This window comes from Periplaneta americana, chromosome 10 (genome assembly GCF_040183065.1).
Source record: "Periplaneta americana isolate PAMFEO1 chromosome 10, P.americana_PAMFEO1_priV1, whole genome shotgun sequence".
NCBI lineage: Eukaryota > Metazoa > Arthropoda > Insecta > Blattodea > Blattidae > Periplaneta > Periplaneta americana.
This window is the reverse complement of record NC_091126.1, coordinates 37109019-37133817: the sequence shown is the minus strand read 5'-3', so window position 1 is coordinate 37133817 and position 24799 is coordinate 37109019. Positions and strand designations below refer to the sequence as shown.

The window sequence follows — 24799 nt, the reverse complement described above, 5'->3', positions numbered from 1 at the left end:
ACTGTATAAATCTCGTACATTCCCAACCTCATTTCCTACCTGGCAAACTTAATGCTCATGTGTACCTCCAATTTTTGCAACATGAGCTACTCGATCATTGGGGTGATTTGCCTCTAGGGAAGTAAGCTGTTGTGGTACATGCATGATGGAGCACCAGCTGATGTTCATTTGAATATTCTAGAGTTATTACACATAAGTTTTCAAAACAGGTATATCAGTTATGGCTTACCAATTCTATGGCCTACCACGTCCCCAGACTTCAATCCTCTGCGTTTCTTATATTTGAAATGTTTTGTATATTCCAGCCCTGTTGATAATGTTGACGAATTTTGGGAATAATTTGTCTATGGATGTCAATGCATTACACACATGCCAAGGATATTCGAACTTGTACGATTATTGATGAAGAAACGTACTGATGCTGCCTTATCCTGAATGGTGGTCATATTGAGCACATATTCTTTAGTGGACTATTTAACGACATAGTATCAACTACTAGGTTATTTAGCATTGATGGAATTGGTGATGGCGAAATGGTATTCAGGGAGATGAGGCCGAGGATTTGCCAAAGATTACCTGTCATTTGCCTTACGGTTGGGGAACACAACCAGGTAATCAACTCAAACGGGAATCGAATCCATGCTTGAGCACAACTTCAGATCAGCAGGCAAGTGCTTGAGCACATGTTAAATGCTCTCTTCATCCAATGCATATTAATGTTATGTTATGTTTTATTTAACGACGCTCGCAACTGCAGAGGTTATTTCAGCGTCGCCGGATGTGCCGGAATTTTGTCCCGCAGGAGTTCTTTTACATGCCAGTAAATCTACTGACATGAGCCTGTCGCATTTAAGCACACTTAAATGCCATCGACCTGGCCCGGGATCGAACCCGCAACCTTGGGCATAGAAGGCCAGATCTATACCAACTCGCCAACCAGGTCGACTCCCAATGCATATTGGATATTATGTTACCCCAGAGTACTTTTACTGACGAGACATAATAAATCCACATAAACTTCGAAAATGGCTGGTTTCTGAACCTATATTTAATAAGACTTTTCACATTGTTTCATTGTCCTCTACTCATCTCTGCAGTTTGTACCTATAAATTATGAAACTCCCCCTATATCTACATATACATATATAAAAAAAAACACACACACACACACTATATTTTATTTAATTATCTATTAGGCCTTCAAAGAGATCAAGTTACAAGATTCTCTCCAAGTTTGTGAAATGCTCTCTCTCCTAGTAAATATTAATGATTTTAATTTTGCATTGACTGTTGAACCTAAAGATACCAGTATGTTGTAACTTGGAGACATGTCACTCAATTTTGAACAACACAGCGGAATTCAAGTTGATGTCGTCCCAACATTGTTTTAATTATTTATTGTAATTTTGCTTTAATTATTATTTATTTGTATCAGTAAACAAAGTCTGAGCAATGTATTTCCGAGTTCAGTTTAAAAAATACTGAACTTTGTTAATAAGTGATTATTAGATTACAAAAATTTTTTTTTTTTATTAACATCTTGTATCAGGTTCCTTTTCACATTATTATGATTCACTAATTCATAATCTCTTCTGCTCTCCTTCATTTTAAATGCTTTTATAAGCTGTTGCTCCTAGGGATACCTGAATTCACCTTTGGACAGCGCAGTCTTACAAAACATATCCAAAAGATGTATAATATTAAAAGATGCTTTTTTTTCAGGTTGTAGCCGAAAAACTTGTAAAAATCAAAATGAAATATTTGTTCCCAAACACATCTCCTACAGCAAATAATATTAATCATAATATTAACATTTAGAAATAGATATGCAACTTTAATATTTGACAATGAATTCTATTATCAGTACTTCTCGAAGTAACATACACCAGTTTGTGTTTATTGTGTTAGTGTCAGTTGTGATCCTGTTGGCTATGATAAATGATTTTTATCAGCTCATTACACCGATGTTGACTACGATTATCACGGCAGTGTTGGTAATTATAAGGATAATATGACATATACCTCCTTTGAATCCAAATTTTTTAAACCTATCTTCGTTATTTCATATTCCCTCAGAGTTTTAAAAAGTAGGTTAAATTCTTTGTTGTATTAAGAAACTTACATCACAAAGTTTATAGAGCCACTTCATTAAAATATAGATTTATCCTCTCAACTCAGAAATTTTTCACATTTATCTGGAGGTGAGTAAGATTACTGAGATTTTCCTCACGTCCATTTGGTCAGACTGATATTCCATCATTGGTAGGAATAGTCAGATTGTTCGTAGGTTGGTTGATGTTGCATTTTTCACTTCTATGATTCCATAGATAGTTTTAATTTTTCTTTATTGTAGTCACAACAGCTAAGTACTGAAATTATTTTCTTGTCACACAGCTATTGTAAAATTCTTATGAGAAAATTCTTGTTCACCACATGAATGACGACTGTTTTCACATGACTTAAACGATCTCTTCAGTCTGCGTATTGTGTCCATATCACATTCCGCTTCGCTGAGCTCATGGCCATCTGAGAATCCAGTTGGAGGATCAAGACATGTAGCAAATGGAAGATTCGTCTCCTGCCGCCTGTAAACATATTTTGTAAATTATTTTTCACGAACCAATTATAATAATTGCTTATATTTAATATTAATCCTTTAAACCTCCATGATATATCTGCTCCTCACCACACACTTACCCTAAAATTTTAGTATTTACCTTCTTCACATAGAATGATAACGAAAATGAGGAGAAGTTAGGAGGGAAAACATCTAACAATGTACCAGTATGCACGATGTTTCTTCCTTGCAAAGGATCCTGGAACTGATGAAATATGTACGAGGCTCTCTGATGAATACGCTGCCCCGCTGGAAAGATCAAATTAATTCTTGAAAGAGAACATAACCTGTTCGAACACATCAGATGGTGGGGAAATAGAATGTGGGATCTAAAGGAAGAGTGATTCAAGAACTTGAAACCCTCTTAGGGAGGTCTTTGAAGTGGTGCATATGTCTACCGCATTTCTGCAGCATGAAAAATATTATTTGTTGGTGACTGAGTCAGTTATTAGGTATGTGGGTGGGTGGATAACTAGACTTCATTGGTAGCTGCCTCTCCTTGGTGATTTCTTGGTTGGTGCAGTCTGTAACACAGAATCCATATCTTTATTTTTAACCATTTCATACTAGAATTATACTGCTCAAAAAATTAGCAGAACAGGTTTGTCTGATGTAAATTCTAGGTATAAGGCAGGGATGAGACGATATTAGCTCCCAATCACGGTAGAAGAGCTCGACCTTGATCACAGGCGCATAGTGCATTCACTGTAACGTAGACAACAGGGATGCACATGCAGCGAATAAAGGCAGCAATTATATTATAATAACTTGTGTTACTAAATTTCCGGCTATATAATAGGGCTAATTATTCAGTTATTTAATATACATGTACATATATAAACAAATCGCAAAGGGAAGGTTGTTTTAGGAACAAAAAGAGAAATAGGAAAAGTTAATTGTATGTAAACCATTTTCTTGTTAAAAGCAATTATTTATTATGTAAATACTTCACTTTATAGGTTAGGAGAAACTAATAGGGTCTACCTGCTCGACGTGTGTGATCTCCAAGTACTTTTGAGTATTTGTTGAAAAAATAATAACGACAATATTGATTGAAATAGAGTATATTGATTCTATGATTGTGAAAATGTAGTCCTTACTCTCCTGTCGTGATTATGTAATGAGTTTTCTTAGAGTGATTTGTGAGATGCACGTAACACAAAAAAAAAGAAATTGATTAAATTAAGATATTGAGAGCCATCGTAATTTTTGGGGTCAATCATTAAAGGGGATATATATGAACTTGTGCATATGGACAGTTACAAACTTGCTAACAAATATTGTAGAGTTAATTCATTACATGGTGATGTTTGTTTGTTTCTTAGAACAGATATTGATTTTAATATCATAGATTTAGGAAACATATGTCATGAAAAACATTTTGAGGTAACTGCAGTAGTGTTACCTACATATAGATTAGTAGTTATTTCAATATATAGAACATCTGACAGTGATTTTAAAATCTTTCTTGAATGCATTGAGCACTGCTTACAAATTCTGTCTTGTCAGTGGTTAGGATATAATATAATAATAGGTGGTGATATTAACATAGATATAAGATTGAACACTAAAAATTCTAGAGATTTGCTTAATGTGCTGAGATCCTATGGATGCTACTGTACAGTTTTTAGTCCAACAAGAGAAGCTGCATGCTTAGACAATATTATAACTAATATAAACTCTAAATTTGAAGTAGAAATAGTAGAACCCGGGTTATCTGATCATGTGGCAATCCTGTGGAAACTTAATCTGCCTGACAACCAAGATCAAAATATCTCAAACAGTTATATTTATAGAAGAGTATTCTCTCAAAAAGGTATTGAGTTTTTCGTTAGGGAAGTGAAGCACAAAGATTGGATTGCCAGTTTAGAATCTCACTATAGAAATTGCAGAGGCGGTGATTTATTTGATGGTTTTTTTCATATTTTTATTGACCTTTTTAACTTTTATTTTCCGGAAGAAGTGATGAAGATTAAAAGAACAGAAGTACGACACGACAAAAGCAAATGGTTTACAAAGGAACTGGAACATATGAAAAATAGGATGATACTACTGTCGTCCATATATAAATTTTCTGGGAAGGAAGAAGACAGAGTTGAATATAAGAAAGCAAGGAAAACTTACAAAGATTCATTAATAAAAACAAAAAAACAGAGAAATGCTATTTTCATTGAATCATCCAACAACAAATGTAGAGCTGCATGGAACTTGATAAAGACAGAATGTAACAAAGGTGTCAAAAATCAAAATATACCAATTGAACCCAATGAAATGAACAGGTATTTTCTTGAATCTGTGGAGCATATCATTTCAGAGATCAGTTCTTCACATATAACAGCAGAAGTTCTTCTAACAAGCACACCTGTGCAAGTGCCAGAGATAGGTTTCAAATGGCAGTATACGTCATGTGAGGATATAGTTAATATTGTGAACAAAATGAAAGCATCAAACAGCAAAGATATTTATGGAATATCCAATAATTTCCTGAAGCAAGTGATTAATTATATCGTATATCCATTGACAGTGTGCATCAACGATTGTCTGGAAATGGGGATATTTCCAAATAGTCAAAAATACTCGAGGATTTGCCCAATATACAAGAAAGGTGAGAAAGAGAATCCAAGTAGTTATAGGCCGGTATCTATTATTCCTATTTTCGGAAAAGTGTTAGAATGTGTAATGAAGACTCAATTGGCAAATTATTTTGAAGGAAATGACTTATTGTGTCATACGCAGTTTGGTTTTCGTAAAGGTAGAACAACAGTTGATGCTATCTTATCACTGCTGGAATCGGCATACAATGGTTTTGAAGATAAAATGTACTCTGAGATCACGTTATGCGACCTAACAAAAGCTTTTGACTGCGTTTCACATGACATTTTAAGACTTAAGCTACAATACTATGGTATAAATGGAAGGGAGTTGGATCTCCTCTCATCATATCTGTCTGGCAGAAAACAAATAGTAGAAATTCAAGGGATCAGGTCTTTTGAAGGAGAAGTGCAACATGGTGTCCCACAGGGTTCCATCTTAGGACCTTTCTTATTCCTAATTATTGTAAATGATTTAAGTTATAACACTATGGCCAAATTAACATTATATGCAGATGACACTTCTTTTATAACATGTTCGACTAGTGCAGCAGAACTGCGTCAGCTAACCTCAAATACAGTTTTGGAAGCAGCAGAATGGTTCAGAGCAAATAAGTTAATTTTAAACGAGGAGAAGACTCAAAAATTAATTTTGTCATTGAAAAAAGAAGAAGGGTCTGAAGAAAAGGCAGTAAAGTTACTTGGTATCCATCTTGATACAAAACTAACCTGGGATTGCCACATTGAATACATCTCTCGGAGACTGTCCAGAGTCCTGTATCTCTTAAGAGGAATTAGAGATAAAATACCCGGGCAGTACCTAAGAAGTGTTTATTTTGCTTTTTTTCATAGCATATTGAAGTATGGAATCCTGGTGTGGGGAAACAGCAATAAACTTATGGAAATCCTGCTCATTCAGAAGAAAGCAATAAGAATTATCACACAAGAACCAAGCAAAGCACATTGTAAACCACTGTTCATACAGGAGTCCATCTTAACAGTTGTTAATGAATATATTCTGGAACTCCTTCTTTACATCAAGAAAAATCTTTATGGCTTCACCAGTAGGATGGATAAACATGAGTATAATACTCGGAATAAAGAAAAACTGGACATACCATTTTGCAGACTATCCAAAGTTAAAAGTAGTCCTAACATGTTGGGCTGTAGAATGTTCAACATGTTTCCACAGGAAGCACAGGAAGTGTCACTTGACATATTCAAAGTCAAAGTGAAAACGTGGCTTCTTAGAAACCCATTCTATTCTGTACAAGAATATTTTGAATCAGAAAAGCAAGCTGTTGATATTTTTTAGGTTTCTTTCTCTGAATTGTATTATTATTCTGTAATATATTAGGAAATTCTCATAAATTGTTAATCAAATCAATATCTGTGATCAGTGTGTTACAATTTTCATCTAGATATTAGCCTAATTTTGATAATCTTGACTCTCAATTGAAACTCTAAGGAGTATTTGTGATCATTTTGTTTTATGTTTAGTGTTGTAATAGAATAATTTTCATTTTGGCACTATAATTTCACACGTGTAATTTGACAATGTCATTAGCTTTTGCTATAACGACAGCTAATAAATACTATACTATACTACTATACTATACTTTTAAAACTTCCACAATTTTCAGCCAAAAATTTGTGAAATTTAAACTATATAAACAGATCTATAATAATATCTGTACAAAATTTGGTGCAATTAGATCTAATAGTTTTGAAATTATATTTTTAAGTATATTTTATATTGACATTGCTAAAAAAAGCTCCTTGCATCAAAGTTTTCAAAATGTTTAGTTCATATTTGCTCAAAATCTTGAAAATAGTTATTGGAATAAAAGTGAATTGGCTTTTTGAGCTTAGTAATAGTATAAGTTACAGTGCAATCAAAGATAAAATATTATTTCTAAATTAAAGAAACACGTAGTCTAATAAAAGTAAATATCCAGAAACAAGCAACAAATAAAACATTAACAATACATTTAAAATAAAGAAATAAAAGGAATCTAGATACAATCTACTGACCCAAATGTAAATTAATTTATCTTCGATGTCAATTCCGAAATCAATTTATTTCTTTCTTCTCCTGAATAATGCCTATTTTTTTTTTTAATGTTGCATCTCATAATGCCGTTTTATGTTGCTTTTTTTGCAAATGATATTTTTTTTACACAAACACTGGACTTCATCACCATGTTCGAAGCATAAATATTGTATCTTCCACTCTTCCTTGAAACTTTATTGTATGAGCGTTTCTGTTCCGTCATGATGCGCTGTGTTCTAAGATCTGTACATCCTTTAGCAATGTTTACAGGTAAAAGAGCTCCGCACGCACGCTGTGGGCATAAAATAGCTCTCGCCCGAAAGTACTACTGACCATCGCAAGACTGGTATAAGGCAATAACTGTGCTTTAATGATATCACCATTTGCGTTAAATCTTTTCAATTCAGGAAACACGACATTTGGTTTTCATCTTCATCGCAGTCCAAGGAAACTGGATAGTAATCCATCCATGCTGAAAACCAATATGATTTAGTTTGATCTTCTCTACTTGACTATGGCCGTTTTAGAACATATTGAAGGCTATTGGTCATTGTTGTAGCCTAATTCAGATGTTATTACAAGAGAACTACAAAACGGTTGATATCAAGGAAGTTGAAGTTGCATGAGCTGTCACCCTCACTCACCAGGGATGGACTTACTGTCAGATTGCCAATGACCTCCGTTACTCTGTGTCAGTTCTGTATAAAGCTGTTAAACGTTATAGAGAGTCAGGACAGTACAAAAGGAGATGTGGGCAAGGACGTAAACGAAAGACAACACGAAATCAAGACAAAGTTCTTTCTGCTCTGTGTTGGCATACATCCATTGCTCGTGACCTGTAAAACGACCTCAGGTTAGTACATGGAATAGCAGTAAGTTACAAGATGGTCAGGAAAAGATTGTAGGAAGTTAATTTGAGACCTCGGAGACCTTTACGTGCCCCTCGTTTGGAGGTTCACCACAGCGAGCGAGGTTAAGGTTTGCTCTGAAACATGTAAATAGGCAACTTCGACATTGGAGGCAAGTACTGTTCACTGATTCTAAGGAAGATATATGACCCAATATGTGATAATGAGAGAATGGCGAATAAGATACAACTTTGAACTTTACCAACTATGTAAGTCCCCTGATGTGGTTACAGTCATTAAAATATCAAGATTAAGATGGGCAGGACATGTGCAAAGGAAGGCAGATCATGAGAATCCCAAGAAAGTTATGGGGAATAAATTTGAAGGAAAAAGGAGTGTAGGACGACCAAGACCAAGGATGGATGGAGTGTTAGAGGATCTAAAGAAAGTGGGAATTAAAGGATGGTGGTTGGTTGCCAGGGACAGAGATGCATGGAAGAGAGTTCTAAGGAAGGCCGAGGCTCAAATTGGGCTGTAGCGTCGATGATGATGATGATGATACTGTTCACTGATGATACGTGTTTGAAGACGTGGTGGAGAGCATCTCGATGAACCTAACATTCTTGAAATTGACAGGTTTGGTGGGGGCTCAATTATAGTCTGGGCCAGCATCAGCTTAGAAACGAAAACTGTCTTGACCATCATTCCTGGCCGGCTAAATGCAATTGTCTATATTATAGTTATATTAATTTGTCCTACAGAATTTATCTATAATATTGACACTTAATATTTTAGGAGAAAAATTCGCTCTGGCGCCGGGGATCGAACCCAGGTCCTTGGTTTTCACTGAGCTACGCCGAATTCAATCCACAGCACCGGATCGAACCTTCCTCCTTCGAATTCTCTCAGCTAGCAGTGCATAATAACTGCGGATTCCCGGCCAACAAGTCACTCAGCTGAGTGCGCTCCTAGTATAATGGCAGTTGACATTGGATACACGTCAACATATATACGCCTAACTTGGAGTCAGGCCACAAAGGGAAACATCGATACATGTATAGTACTGTGATTTAAAAATGACAAAAGCAGAAATGACTCTGTAGTGTGAAATGGAATCCAAGGGCTAGGAAAATTGAGGAAGAGTACTGTGAGACTGAGATGAGGGTATTATAAAAGTCATGGAACTATGAGCTACACGACTAAACAGAAAGTAAAATACACAAATTAATATTTCAGATGCCGAAAGTCACCATGGTAGCTGTAAAAAAAGAATTGTCACATTTCTCTTGTATGATGCTATAAATCTTGTGGATAGATTTCTATACCATCACTCCAGAATACTGGGAATCTGTGTTAATAGGCTACATTCATATTATTCACACGCAAGAAATCTAATGGATACATTTTAACATATGGAAATTTTATCAGAACTGGCAAGGATATGACAGCTTCACAATGGAATGTAAGGCTCGTGGTTTAAAATTACATATCTGATGTCACTGAACATAAAACTACAATAAATAATATGTTAAAAGAATGAAAAATTAAATTGATAGGAAACATATAATTGTCTTATTATGAAACTACTCTGTGCAGACATCTATGGATAATTTTAAGTTGTACAGTTTCTTAATAGAGATCACAATTAATAACATTCGTAGGTTATTTATAATTATATGTATGTATCTATGTACCGGTATGTATGTTTTTATTTATTAGCACTGCAATTGGGTATACACACGGAATTGTGTTAGTATTTGTTCACATTTTTATTTCATGGTTAAAGGAATTTAAAACTATACCTCTCAGTACACAAACGACTACTCCAATCATATCAAGCATTACAAGTCTATCAATCACCCTGGCAAGCCTGTTTAAATGCTTAAATATTTTCTCTCTCCTCATGATTGTGTGGTTCCAAAATATATTCAATTAGAATTTATCTGAAACATCAAAGCATGCACATTTGTTAAGCAAAAATTGTGGGAATGTTTTTTTAAAAAAATATACAAGTTTTTGTCAATAACAGGTAGAATTCTTTTGCTGTATCATTTTATTGCCAGAAAATAATTTCACATACAGTCAAAAGACGTCCCTGACTTTCGCGCAGTTCTCCTCTAGGAAGATGGAGTCGAGCTTACTTTTTACCTGACGTTGTGCCGGTGCCGACGAGCTGGATTTCTCCTGTCAGGGACAGGAGACTGCTCAGGTGACGTGCTGGACTCTGGCCCCCCACCGGGTCCTTCACTTGTTCCTGTACCCATTCCGCTTGTTGGATACAGAAGAGCTAAACAACAAAGTGCAGTTAACTAGACCTCGTGAATCGGAAGTGTACTGAAGCTAATAGCCTTCAATAGTTTAATAACTAATATGAGGGTCATTTCATAAGTCATGGCAACTATATTATATCAGCCAATAAAGCTACAGAAATATAAATCCACTATATGCGATTAAAGGTTACTGGAATGTGCTTCGCAATGATAGTTTCAAATTGGGTCTGGGTACAGGAGACAATGTGTAAGGCAAATTGAAAAATGCGTAAATAGAAATCAATGTTTTATTATGCACAAAGGAAACAAAGTATATTACTCACGCCTAACACCCTTCAAAATAATTCCCAAGCTTCCACACATTTTTGCCAATTATCATGCAGGCATTGAATACCATCAGCTCTGTGTGATGTCTATGTGTACCACCTCTCGTCGAAACGCTGTTTGCAAACCGCTTCTTCAATTGCGGAATGAGATCAAAGTCGCATGGACTGAGATCAGGCGAGTAGGGAGGATGTTCCAATGCACTATTACTCAATGCTTCTCATAGCTCAGAATGACACTTATGAGCATTTCTGCCACGAAGAACAGGAATTTTCACGTATGACTGCTGGTCAACTTTACTTACATCCATCTTGGAGTACAGCTTCTAGCATACTAACTTTTGCATGTGCTGTCAATTAGCCACTAATGCACACAGACGCAGTCTGGTGGTGTCATCCCATACAGTGTACAACAGGTTTTCAAACGTATATACTGAACTAATCACATTTTCGATTATTCGGAAGATATAACACAGCTGCCATGACTTATGAAATAACCCTCGTATCGCACAGCTAATTAACCCTAGATTACTAATAGTTTATCTGATATACAACTCAGATTGACAGCATTGCTAATTTAAGGTATTTCTGATTGCGCCAGACGTTTTACTATCTTCATCAGTCTACATGAAAGGAATGCCACTGTGATGAGTAGGTTTCTTTTTAGTAGGTTGTTTTACGACACTGTATCAACATCTAGGTTATTTAGCGTCTGAATGAGATGAAGTGATAATGCCGGTGAAATGAGTCCGGGGTCTACCACCGAAAGCTACCCAGCATTTGCTCATATTGGGTTGAGGGAAAGCCCCAGAAAAATCCTCAACCAGGTAACTTGCCCCGACCGGGAATCGAACCCGGGCCACCTGGTTTCGCGGCCAGACGTGCTGACCATTACTCCACAGGTGTGGACCCACTGTGATGAGAGTTGAAAATGAAATAATTTTTCATAAGATATAAATGCTGCATCGTCTGACAGTGAGTGTTTAGTAATAACATAGTGAAAACTTTTAACATTATCAAGAAATGGTGATAAAATCAGAATCCTGAATATGAACCAGGAATCTAAACTTCATGCCTTATTGAACAGGATCATAAAAAAAAAATTGCATATTTGTGACAATTTTGCATATAAATACCCAATTTTTTGTCGTCATTGCTCAAACGTGTTAATCCTTAAGCACTCTGTTGCATACCAGATAACTTGTGATTCAGTTTTAAGATGTTTTATGCCATTCTGATAGTTTGGTAACAAAATATTGAATTATGCTCAACTTGTGGACACTAGTGTATGTATCAGAGGAAGTTACAGTGATAACTGATAACACGAAGTACTTCCTCATGGAACACAATTCATTCTTAATGATGAGGTATGGAAAACTGATGTTCTAGCCATTCTGCTAATGTTGTGCCCAACAAGAATGAAGAATAGGCCTATATTAACTATTTTTCTCTTAGAGTAGGTACCTACTTTGAAGTGATATGCGCTCCCCTCTTGACGTAGGTCTAGGAATAGGCCCTAATTCAGATTTGCAGTCTGTAGAGCCTGAATAATCTGAACTTTCAGACCTCAAGCGTTTATTCTTTTGGTTTGCTCTCAATTTGGTATAATCGTCATGAAGATTACTCTGGAACGAAATTTCAGACAAGAAATTAAATTGATTCAATAATTTCGGAATCTGTATTATACGTCTTTCTCGTGTTAAATTTTACTGTACCTGGTTTACATGTTTCGGTCTGCTATTGGCCATCTTCAGAACTGGTTGTTGCTGGTCTTGGCACCTTTTGTTTTGTTTTCTGTGGGGGTGTGTTTGTGTAGTGTAATGTGGAGTCAAAGAGTGTGTATTCTGAAATTGAGTTGTGTGTTGAGAATTTCCTTTGGATGTGTTTTTGTGTGTCTGTATATTTCGTATTGCTCTAGTGTGTTTAGTTTCTGGCTAGAACAATAAAAAATATACAGACATACAAAAACACTTCCAAATGAAATTTTCAACACAACTCAATTTCAGAACACACACACTATTTGACTCCACATTACACTACACAAATACATCCCACAGGAAACAAAACAAAAGGCGCCAAGACCAGCAACAACCAGTTCTGAAGATGGCCAATAGCAGGCCGAAACATGTAAACCAATATGGTAAAATTTAACACGAGAAAGATATATAATACATATTCCGAAGTGATACAGTGTTAAAAGTTGTATAATCAAGATGTATGTATGATTCAATAATCATATATTCTATGTTAAACATACAAAATCTAGAATTTTTCAATGTTATGTTTAAGCTATTATACAAAACACGATTTTTAATTAAATCTTCAGCCACTTAAATCAAAAATAGAGAAAAAAATTAAATATTCTTGTAAGTGGTTTCATAAATTTATATTATTCAACAGATTTAGTACTGATGTCATAATTCTCTTGAATGTTCAACAACTGAAGCTCTCGCTACTATTAAAAAATGTAGACATGAACTCTTCATTTCCAACATGATTTAATGTATTAATTCGTATCATCTCAACATTAATATATTATGATGAACTAACTCTAATGCTCAAGAAGACCTTGTAAAATTAAAACAAATACTGCACAGACGAGACGAAGTTGGCTCAATGAATGTGGGTGCTTATCGACTACAGAATAAAAACATTATTTCACTTTGCTGTATCTTAGAGAATGTCTCTAAGGTCAAGTAAGAATGACAGGAGAGTGATGGTAACCATTCATTACTTTTATGAACATACATTAACAACCGATGTTGTTAGCCTGAAGACTGGTGGATTAATGGTTTTATTTCCGTCAAATACTTCACTTTTCCTTCCAATCCCAGTAAAACCATTATTCTTATTTCATCCATTTTAATCAACTCGGCAGTTTAAAATGAGTTACCAAATAAACAAAAACGAAAGTTCAAAATATGCATAGAATATTAAAAAAAAAAAAAACATTACAGAATTACAATTATTACTCATCCAATATATTTATCTCGAAATAACAAATTAAATACAACAAATGCACATTATATATTATATATTAAACATAAACATGTACAATATAACAAATATATTTATTAACAGTTAAAAATTTATTTTTAAAATATTAAAACAAATTTTAAATATTAATACACATATTTGTTATAAGTATCTTACACTGCAGGCCTACAAATTACATTCGACCTTCATGAATGCAAAAATGAAGTCTTTAATACAATAAGAGATGCATTAATACAATAAAAATTACGAAATTATTCTAATTAAGACCACAGGCAAACGTAGCCGAAGGATATTAATAGAGTAAGAACTAAGTTTGTGAAAAATTAATAAAATTCGCACGTTTAATCTAAAAATATATATAATTAAATACATTTAAAAAGTTAATTTTGTTATCCAGTGCCGAAAACTTGGCAACAAAATCAATGACTTCCCCCATTTGGTCTTACTTCACTGATTATCATTTTAAATTTGTGCACCTCGCAGATGTATGTTTGCGAGTGTTGCTACAAATATAAAAACATGGACTAGCTATTTTCCCGATAGACATGTTACCTCTTTTCTGCATGACATGATATCTCCACAATAATTTTGTTAACAGCTGTTACCAATAGTTGAGAACTGAGTAATGGCTGGTCAACTTTATTCGTCTTTATTTATGGACGAAGAGCTCTTACATAAGCAGTAAATCTGCTATATAAAGCCAAAAGTACTTGGGATTATGTTAAAAAACACTGCATACCTTGAATCCAGAGCCAAACTCCATTACTATTAGAAAACAACAGATACAAACATTAAAAAATAAATAATAAGTGAATAATAAAACAAAAAATTTGATTAATTTTTATTTGATTAAATTACATCAGTGCAAAAGTTTTGCCTCCTAATATTTTTTTCAGAATCTTTAGTTCCTTTAAACGTATGACATTTAAGTGAAGTATTCCTAGATCTTTCATAAACATCCTGTTATCTTTCTACGAAGTCACTATCATTTTCTATGCCTTTGTGCAGTTTATGAACGAAATGCTATATTTCATTCTGTAAAAATCCTTATTGCGATTCCAGAGATCAGCATGAACACTTTGTTTCAGCTCATAATTAAAAAATAAAATAAAATTATGTTTTATTCAACGACGTTCGCAACTGCTGAGGTTATATCAGTGTCGCCAGTGTGCCAGAATTTTGTCCCACAAGAGTTCTTTTACATACCAGTAAATCTACTGACATAAGCCTGTCACATTTAAGCACACTTAAATGCCATCGACCTGGACCAGTATCGCACCCGCAACCTCGGGCACTTTAGCTCATAATGGTGGACCTAGGTTCGACTCCTCTAACGATGTGTGACAGAAAATGAACGCTTCTGAAGCTCCGAACAAATGACTTTCTGGGCCTGTTTTTGCTCGTCTGCCAGCATTTTCGTTACCTACTGTACGAAAACTTTTCTGTAACCAAGCTGCTTAATGATGGCTATCAAAGATGGTTTTCTGATGCTACTGCATCACATAGTTCAAGTGTTGTGATGCGGAGGTCTTCTTTGATGAGTGTATCAATTAGACTCTTTTGCATTCTGTCACTGCCATTGCTTCAAAGATTGTCGACAATGTTCATTTCTCTACTTTAGAAATCTCTCACCCAGTGTCTAACTGTACTGTTGTTTATAGTACTGTCACGATAAATATTTCTTAGATGAGTATGTATTTCAACTGAACTAATTTTCTCCACAGTTTGAAATTAAATCACAGCCCTTTGTTTTCTAAGGATATCAGAAACATCCACCATTTTGAACAGCTATAGTTTCGTTTTCATATGACGTATCGTATTGTCGCTGCATATGATGAAACTAGGGATATTTTGTGGTCACTAAATGAAATTCGCAACATGTGTGGGTCGCCAGGTTAAAAAAAAAAGAGGAGGCCTCACTTTCGTACCAAACCATATACTTCATTATGCACAAAACAAGTTCTTAACATTTAATGGACATATTAAAATTATTGAATTACTAAATTATTAAAATTAAATCATTAAATATTATTGAACAAAAATAGGAAAATAAATAGGTAATTATATAAATAAAATTTAATAAGAACAAAAGCAAGTAAATATAATTTTTTTATCAAACGTTCCTTTCAACTACAGACAGTAGCTAGACTTGAGCAGAAGACATCGTATTATGCAATGGTAAAAACTAAGTACCGGTACTTGAAGAAAACCTGCACACAGCCAATACGTTCACCAAATATCTCTCCAAGACGAAACCAGTTCCTTTTTCGATAAGTCATCAGCAGAGCTGGGACTATACCATGAAAAGCAAGGATGTAACTAGACAGACATAAAAACAAAGAACAAATAAATACAAATAACTGAATAAATAGACAAACAAACAAACAAAAATTGTAAAAACTAAAGCCCAAATTTTCAAATTCATGATTCGCGTTGACAAGGTGTTTTTATTTTATTTTATTTTTTTTTTTAATTTATTCTGGCGAAGTTGAGGCCATCAGACCTTCTCTTCCACTTAGCCAGAAACAAAAGAAGCTCATACAATTTGCAGTAATACAAGCTACATGTCTGTCATTAAGAACACTTATTACCATCATACATAACTAAGAAAAGCTTACAAATTCAAAGTCAGTTCGTCCTTACAGTGGTAAGAGTACTCACACTTTTAAGCTGCATGGTTTCCATTGCTGCAAGTCTGTGATCGTGGTACACAAAAGTTTGCATATGGCCTGGCGATGAAGGCGTCTGTTGCCCCTGAACGTGGAATGTTGCATAAGGAGATATATCTTCTGCATACTCTGAAAGGATAGTCCATGGTACTGAACTACATAAATATCAACTTTTCTTATTCTTACTTTTCTGCTAAGGAACTGCAGTAAGTGCAACGAAAAACAGAATTCTGAAATAACCTGTGGAAAACATAAAAACCATGCAATCGGACATATAATGTCGAAAAAATGAAGAAACTCATGCAAGATAACCCCATATTTTAATCAGTTATTTAACGACACTGTATCAACTGCAAGATTATCTAGTGCAGCGTTTCTCAAACTATGGTCTGAGGACCACCTGTGGTCCTCGAGGTCTGCCCTTGTGGTCCTTCAAAAAAGGCAAAAGAAACAATAAAATTCAAACGAATTGCTTATCACACTATACCTGAAAATCTTAGAGTTTGGAAATGACACGTGACAATCACCTTTCACTTTTTCTCCCAGTAATGACATATTTTAATGAAATTTATTACTCTACCTGTCTACCGACTTCTCACTCTACTCTCAACAACAAAAGAGAGATTTAAAGCACTATGAACGTGGTGTTTCTCGCCAGGGATCACCCATTCATAACAGAGGACCAAAGTACCGAACCTTTTCATGTATTTATGACTTTCTTAATAGTTTTGCCGACACCCAGCCTACACATTGAAATGGTCACGTACTGTACGTCGAACACCAATAATACAACTCTGAGGTCATAATTTGAAACTTATTTTCAGAGTAAATATGACGAATTTTCATGGGTTCGTGATCACTTTCATTGCGATATTGAAAATAACAAACTTTCGTTGAGTGAAAGAGAACAATTAATTGAACTCTTGAATGAGACCGGACTAAAAATGAAATTCCAAGCGGAAGGTATGGTTAATTTTTGGACCTCATCACAAGTGAAAAGAGAATATAGTGAACTGTACAATGGTGCTTTAGAGATTATAATTCAGTTTACTTCTACGTATCATCTCGTTAATGCGAGTACCAATATTTATTAATTTTTTTTTAGTTAATTAGTTAAAGATTATCCGAACAATAATACCTTGAATTATTAAAAAAACGGAAATGAATTTTCTTCTATTAACATAAATTTAATTAGTTAATACTAATATAAAATTAATTGCATTAAATTAATTTTAATTAATTCTATTTTAAAATATAAGTATACTGGTATTAAAATATGCTACAAAAATTATAAATTTGCTTTCGAAGGGAACAAGAGTAAGGTGGTACGCGGAAGTGTTCTCACTTTAAAAAGTGGTCCCCACTTGAAAAAAGTTTGAGAAACGCTGGTCTAGTGTAAATGAAATTGGTGATGGCAAGAAGGGTCCAATGCATAAATTTTATTGTAATTCTTATTTCATGGGTGATCTCAAAATTATGCATCTTCTTCAGGGCATGGAACTTACCTGGTACTCTTTCTACTGTGTGTGTTGCTATGCCCTTCTGCACTGCGGCATAATACTGTTCCCTTTGTGCAAGATTATGTTTGTTGTCCAGGGCAACCATCGCCTGTGCATCATGACTCCCATTGCCACCTCCTCGACCTTGGAGCTCTCCATCACCTTCATGGTCCAGCCTACCTTGTCCCGGTTCTGTAATAAATACGCTTACCAACAACAAGTGACACATTTCAATGTATCAGTATTATTGTTTAAACTTTTAAACAATTGAAGGTTTTTTTTTTTAAAAAAAAAGAGCCATAGTCCAAAAAATGCAAATTTGAAATATTACGCATATGGTGAGCATATTATAGCAGCAATCTACTGAATTAGTTGTTGGGGAGGGGGGAAACACCATAGTTCTATGTTATATGAGTGGAAATTTTCAGTGGTTTTCATAAAACAACCATAGTCCAAACACTTTTCTTTCTGAAAATAGTCATTGTCCAGGCAGGACGATGGTAGCAATTACAAATAACCCATTCATATTAGAGTTGGGAAACACGATTCTTTTTCAGAAGTCGATTCCAACGATTCAATCATACATTACGAATCGATTCTAACGATTCATTCACGATTCTTCCCAGTCTGTAATTCCAACTATTCTTTTGAATCGTCAACGACTTCACGATTCTTCCTAGTCTGCGATTCCAACGATTCTTTTGAACCATCAATGAAGGACTCTCAGGATAATTTCCTTGCAAACCACGGGTAGAACAAAAACGTTCTACACCTCTCGCATAGATGGCATAAGAGGCGAGACATTGGATTGTCTCTTTCTCATTGGCTGGAACCATACATCATGACCTCCATTAGTGTACAAAATTATTCAAGTTAGTGTTTCTTAATTATAATTTATCAAATGAACCTTATTATCAAGTACATTTTTTGCATTACATCTCTACTTAACCATGTAAATTTCAGGTTTGTGTTCATTATTTTTCACACTTAACAAATGCAGTATCTTGATTTCACTCTCGCTCGGGAGCATCCGGCACGGTTCGGAAATGTCCACTGACAAGTCACATCAAACAAGTAAATAGAATCGTGGGTTACGATACCATGCCGATTTGTTACTATTCTTTTGATCGACGATTCGTTACGATTATTTTGAATGACGATTCGTTGATACCACGAATCGAATCTTATGATCAGGGAAAGGATTTATATGTAAATACATATTTACTTATAAAGCTAATATAATTTATATTTTGCATTATCTTTATGTTTCACAATGTGTAGGGTTGAAAAATCCTACTTTTATTTTCCATATTTTTCCATATTTTAGAGTTTAGTACATATTTTCGTTAATTTCCATATATTTTCCATATTTCATATAAAACAGTCCATATTATATTAGGTTTAACAATAAAACAAAACAAAATTCCATTAACTTTTAAAAATACATTTCAACAATAGAGATTTAAACACATGTTCAGTAATCCCTTTAACATCAGAGTTATTTGAAAATTAGCAGTCCTATCAACAATGGGAAAGTAAGTTACAAAACTGTATTAATTTAATTTAAAATTTTTAACAGACTTCAGTTGTGCAGCTCAACAGTTAAATGCCAGTCAGAGTACACATAGGTTCAGTTTTGTAAATCATACTATAAAGACGGTAAATATGCCAAAAGTACGTCATTCAGTCAATTTAAAATCAAAACTAACAAGTTACATTTCAGAATTTAAAGAAGATGGTTTATCAACTGACAATAAAATATTATTTTGTAATTTGTGTCAGTGTGCAGTATCATCTACACAAAAGTTCCTGGTGCAACAACACATTACAACTAGTAAACATCAGGCCAACAAACAACTAAATTCCAAGCAGAGACAATTGTTTTTAACACAACCAACAACATCGAATGTAAGATCTGAGTTTAACATCGACCTGTGCCGTTCTCTCATCTCTGCTGATATTCCTCTCTACAAACTAAAGAATAAGGTCTTCAGGGAATTCCTTGAAAAATATACTCAACATACAATCCCTGATGAGTCAACACTTAGGAAGACGTATGCTCCATCCATCTACGATGAGACAATACAGAAGATAAGAGATGAAATTAAAGATAGTTCAATTTGGGTTTCCATTGATGAGACTCCCGACAAAGAAGGTAGACTTGTTGGTAATGTAGTTATCGGTTTGTTAAGTGAACAATATTCTGAACGAATTCTTTTACATTGTGATGTTCTAGAAAAGTGCAATAACAAAACTATAGTTAAACTGTTCAACGAAGCTATGGGTATCCTGTGGCCAAAGGGTATTATGTACGATAATGTGTTATTCTTTATTAGCGATGCTGCCCCTTATATGGTCAAAGCTGGACAAGCATTATCTGTTGTATATCCTAAATTGACTCATTTTACTTGTGTGGCGCATGCATTTCATCGTGTGGCAGAAGTGGTCAGAGACAATTTCCCTAAAGTAGATTTGTTGATTTCATCAGTGAAAAAAGTATTTCTCAAAGCTCCCAGTAGAGTTAACGTGTTGAAAGAAATGTACCCTGAAATTCCATTGCCACCAAAGCCAATTTTAACTAGATGGGGTACATGGCTAGAAGCAGTTGAATATTATGCCGAACATATAGACTCTATTAACAATGTTCTCCTTGCATTTGACTCTGAAGATGCAGTCTCAATTGATACTGCGAAAACAGTTACCTGTGACATAAGTGTGAAGAATGACTTAGCTCACATTCAGCATACATTTTCATGCATCATAAAAACGCTCAAAAGTCTCCAAAATAGGCACCTTTCACTATCTGAAAGTTTTGAAATTATAAATAGTACTGTGGAACAACTGAATCGTGGTAGAGGTAAAGTTGCAGATGCAGTAAGAGCTAAGGTGGACACTGTACTTTCAAAAAACCCTGGATATGAAGAACTACAAAAGGTTGTTGCTGTGATGAGTGGTGAATCAAAAGTGAAGATTAACTTGGACTTATCCCCAGCAGACATTGTGAAATTGAATTATGTACCAGTTACTTCTTGTGACGTCGAACGCTCTTTTAGTCAGTATAAATCTATCCTCAGAGACAATAGAAGAAGATTCACTTTTCAGCACTTGAAAGAAATGTTTGTAACCTATTGTTATGGTAACAGACAATAAAAATTGTGTTTTGTTGAAACTACATTGGAAGATAAGGTACGTCCATTATATTTTTTGTTTAGTTTGATTAAAATGTACCAATATTTAACGTACATAGTCATTTTTTTATAATTTTAAGTCCATATTTAATTCCATATTTTGGTAAAAATCCATATTTAATTCCATATTTTGGTAAAAATAACTACATATATATTTACATATTTCATATATTTTTAGTCCATATAAATCCGTTCCCTGCTTATGATTCTCTATTATTAGTCATCGAATGAACGATTCGTTCACGAATCAACCCAACTCTAATTCATATCATCTTGAAACATTTATCCATACAATTGAGGATGTCACCCAAATAAGGGCATATAGAGCAAAATGTAGTTCTGATACAAACTAACTTCAATGATTGTCAGCTGTCAGGTTCATCACAGTTGTGTCGAAAAAGTTTTTCTTCACTGTTAAATTATACTTTTCGACACAACTATGATCAACCTGACAGCTCACAAACACTGAAATTAGTTTATATCAGAACTACATTTTGTTCTATACGCCCTTATTTGGGTGACGTCCACAATTTTAAACTATAGTAGATTGGCACTACTGTTTCTTACATACACAACTAAAGTCACCTCAAAGAAAAATACTTAGGCATGTGAATTGTTGTATTAGTTATGGAGTCATCTTTAGGTCCAGAAGTAACCCCATGGAAGGAACATAAGCAACGAATGAATAAACAGGATATAATAAAGGAAAAGAAGATTAAAGAAGAGGCACACTTCAACCACAACAGAGTATTTTTTCTTAAAACAACCATTTTTACATACATTTACACATCACGTCTATGAGGCAATTTAAGTTATAAATCTACAGTACTTCCCAAGTTTCTACTACACCTTAAGAAATGGCATGATTATAGTCCTGTTGTTCTAATTTCCGGCAGCCAATCGCGTTGCAGGTCGGCTACATTTAAACGTGTGCGTCTTGTGATTCGCTGAAGAAGACGTTATTCATTTGTTAAGGCTCGATAAATACGTAACATAATCGCCCGCCATTTTGACTCTTTCGTTGGCGTTCGCAGAAAGCACACAAAAACGTTATTTGCCGCTCAATTATTTGCTGAATTACAGTGTGTTTGATTTATTATCATAGGAGCTATGACAAGATAATGTTTAACGGTGTGGCAAATAGGTTCCTCTATGGTAGCTCGGCAACGAAAGAACAAAAATGGCGAACGATACTACCTACCTAGACTTTATAAAGCCTTCACTTCCTAAGACGTAAGCAAAGAGGAGGAGTCACGCTGGGAATAACACCGTCGCGACTATAATTTCATACTTGAAGTGTCAACCCAAGTCAGATAGTTTTTTTGTTTCTCCTGAAAATGTTTGTTTCTGGACTATGGTTGGTTTTACAAAAAAACCCTTTAATTCTATTAACCCATAGGAAGGTAAATTATTAGAATTCAATCATCGGACAATTATACTAAATTCTGAGACAGTCCGAGCTGGTACATTTAATGTTAAGGCAAAACAAAAGCTTTTGAAAAAATACGTTTACTGGAACAGTTATTACCAGGTCCGTACCATCAATGACAGGTGGCAAGCATTGACTTTAGCACATAGAAGGCCAATAGGCCTTTAAATTCTCCCTCGCCCATCACATTGTTTTCCAATGGTCAAAGTTCAAATACCGTACCAAATGTTGCCACTTTCCTCATTCATGTTTACATTGTAATGTCCTGTGGTACCGGTACTCATACACAGCAAATGTGACGGCTACACTATTCCTATCCCTATATGGATAACAATGAGGGGGGAATATGATGCTCACAAACCATCGAATACAATAGCATGGAGTATGAGGACACTGTCAAATAATGTTGATGTGTCAGGAATTGCATTTTCGGACTTAAGAATATGACTATAAATAATTATCGAGAACTAAATTTATATTTCTGGGAAACTTACTTCTTCGCAGACATATATATACCCCTGCTGACAATGTGATCAAAGCCAATAGAGAGATTGTGAGTGGAAGCACCACCCCCAAGTCTAGATAGGTTGAAACTGCTTCGTCTGCCTCTACTGGAATCAAGTCTGGTCCTAAAGTTCCTGAAAGCGAACGAATTAAACCTATCTTCATTATTGAAGTGATGAAGAACTTTCTATTTCAAATTAAGTTAACAAAATACATTTACATCACACAAAAAGCTAATTTCCGTCCTCATTTTCTGATTCTTATTTAATTCTGTCAACAAGAAGAATATGTCAGAATAAATAATAGGAAAGTGAGGATGGGCTTAGCTTGGTGGAGACTAGGAATATGGAAATTGAAAAACAGAAGGGGTACCATAGAGAAGTATATCTGCCCCCTTTGCGGCATATGGGAAGAGAAAGTTGAAAGTAATTGTAGTAATTGTGTATTAAATTATTGATCTTGTAGTGTGTGTGTGTGTGTGTGTATGTTTGTTTTTTTTTTGTTTTTTTTTTTTTTTAGTTGTGAGACTTGCTATAGGTGATTAAAAATTGTAAAGTAAGGCAGATCTGGGTAATACAGAATTGTAACAGGTGATACGCAATTGTCTATCTTGACAATGATTAATTATGTCTTACATAAGGAACTTTTTCTCAAAACTAGTGAAGCTAGAAAGCTGATTATTTATAGCTCATGTACATGTAATTTGGCTTTACGCTGAAATGGTAGTTTTTATTTAATTTATTTCCTTGCTAAGAAATAATTTTTCCACATTCGTATATTTTTTTGAAAGATTTTTAGTAAATTACCCCTGGAACATCCACAAAATTTAACGAATTAAAAAGAAATTGTTTCAGTACATGTAAAATATCTAAATAACGAATTCCTGAAAATTTCAGCTTCTAGATTTAATACAAGTTGAGAAAAATTCCTTTTGTGTGAAGAAACTATACTTAAGAAAAATGAGCTTTAAAATAAGACACATATACATATACTGCACACCGTTCTCAGAAAAACGCAAAATTAACATGGATATAAAAAAGTAAATGTAGCCACTTCACATGCTATGAAGACACTTAGGGGGGCATAGAGTTGCTTTTATATATAACAAATAGCAATCAATCTATCAAATATGAATATGTACGCCCTTTTACATGAAAAATGGTCGCTCTCCTATAGTGTGAATTTGTCTAATTTGTCGAGTTAACGCGAGATTCACACGGGAAATATTAAGCATCGAGGTCTGAGGAAGAAGAAAAGTTATAGCAGTGACGTATCTATATGTCACAAAACGACACATTTCTTACGAAGCCTTTATGGCTTGGTGACAGAGCTCTTTTTTCTTATTATGAAGACTGGGCTTCGAATCTCTTGATGTAAAATGCACACGTGTAAACAGCAAACATGATGATTCCCTAGCTATCCCAAGGTGGGACATAGTCTCTGAGCAACGACCAATTTCCGTGTCAAAGGATGTACATTACCTTACTATATAACGTTAATTTAACAGAGAGTTAAAAATATTTAAACAATCAATAATTGCAAATAGAAGAGAAACTTTAAAAAGAAATACATTATACTTTATACACTGTTCAGAAGTGATCCAGATGATCGGCTGAATGCCAAGAGATGCCAAATAAGAAAATTATATGTAATTATAACATAACATAGTGGTGCTATGGTCTGTAAAGAATTACCCTTGTGTCACTAGAGCTCGCTAACATCTCAAATTCAACATTGCCTACAATGTAGGTTACCGGTACCGAAGAATATGTTAATTAGCAAGATTGGTTGTTTTTCAAAGGGGTGATATC

At 34.6% G+C, this 24799-nt stretch overlaps 1 protein-coding gene across 2 annotated transcripts in view; it reads right to left on the bottom strand.

Annotated features, from left to right (window-relative positions):
- Nucleotides 1-954: 954 nt before the first annotated feature.
- LOC138707601 (cell adhesion molecule Dscam1-like) overlaps nt 955-24799 on the bottom strand; it is a 386068-nt gene continuing 362223 nt past the window's right edge. For both annotated transcript variants that reach the window (XM_069837239.1, XM_069837240.1), the window contains 6 exons: nt 22979-23122; nt 17874-18059; nt 16361-16497; nt 12171-12327; nt 10258-10396; nt 955-2585 (listed from right to left, as the gene is read on the bottom strand). In XM_069837239.1, coding sequence (XP_069693340.1) covers nt 2387-2585; nt 10258-10396; nt 12171-12327; nt 16361-16497; nt 17874-18059; nt 22979-23122 — 962 coding nt within the window. In that variant the 3' untranslated portion in view covers nt 955-2386. The remainder of the gene's footprint in view (nt 2586-10257; nt 10397-12170; nt 12328-16360; nt 16498-17873; nt 18060-22978; nt 23123-24799) is intronic.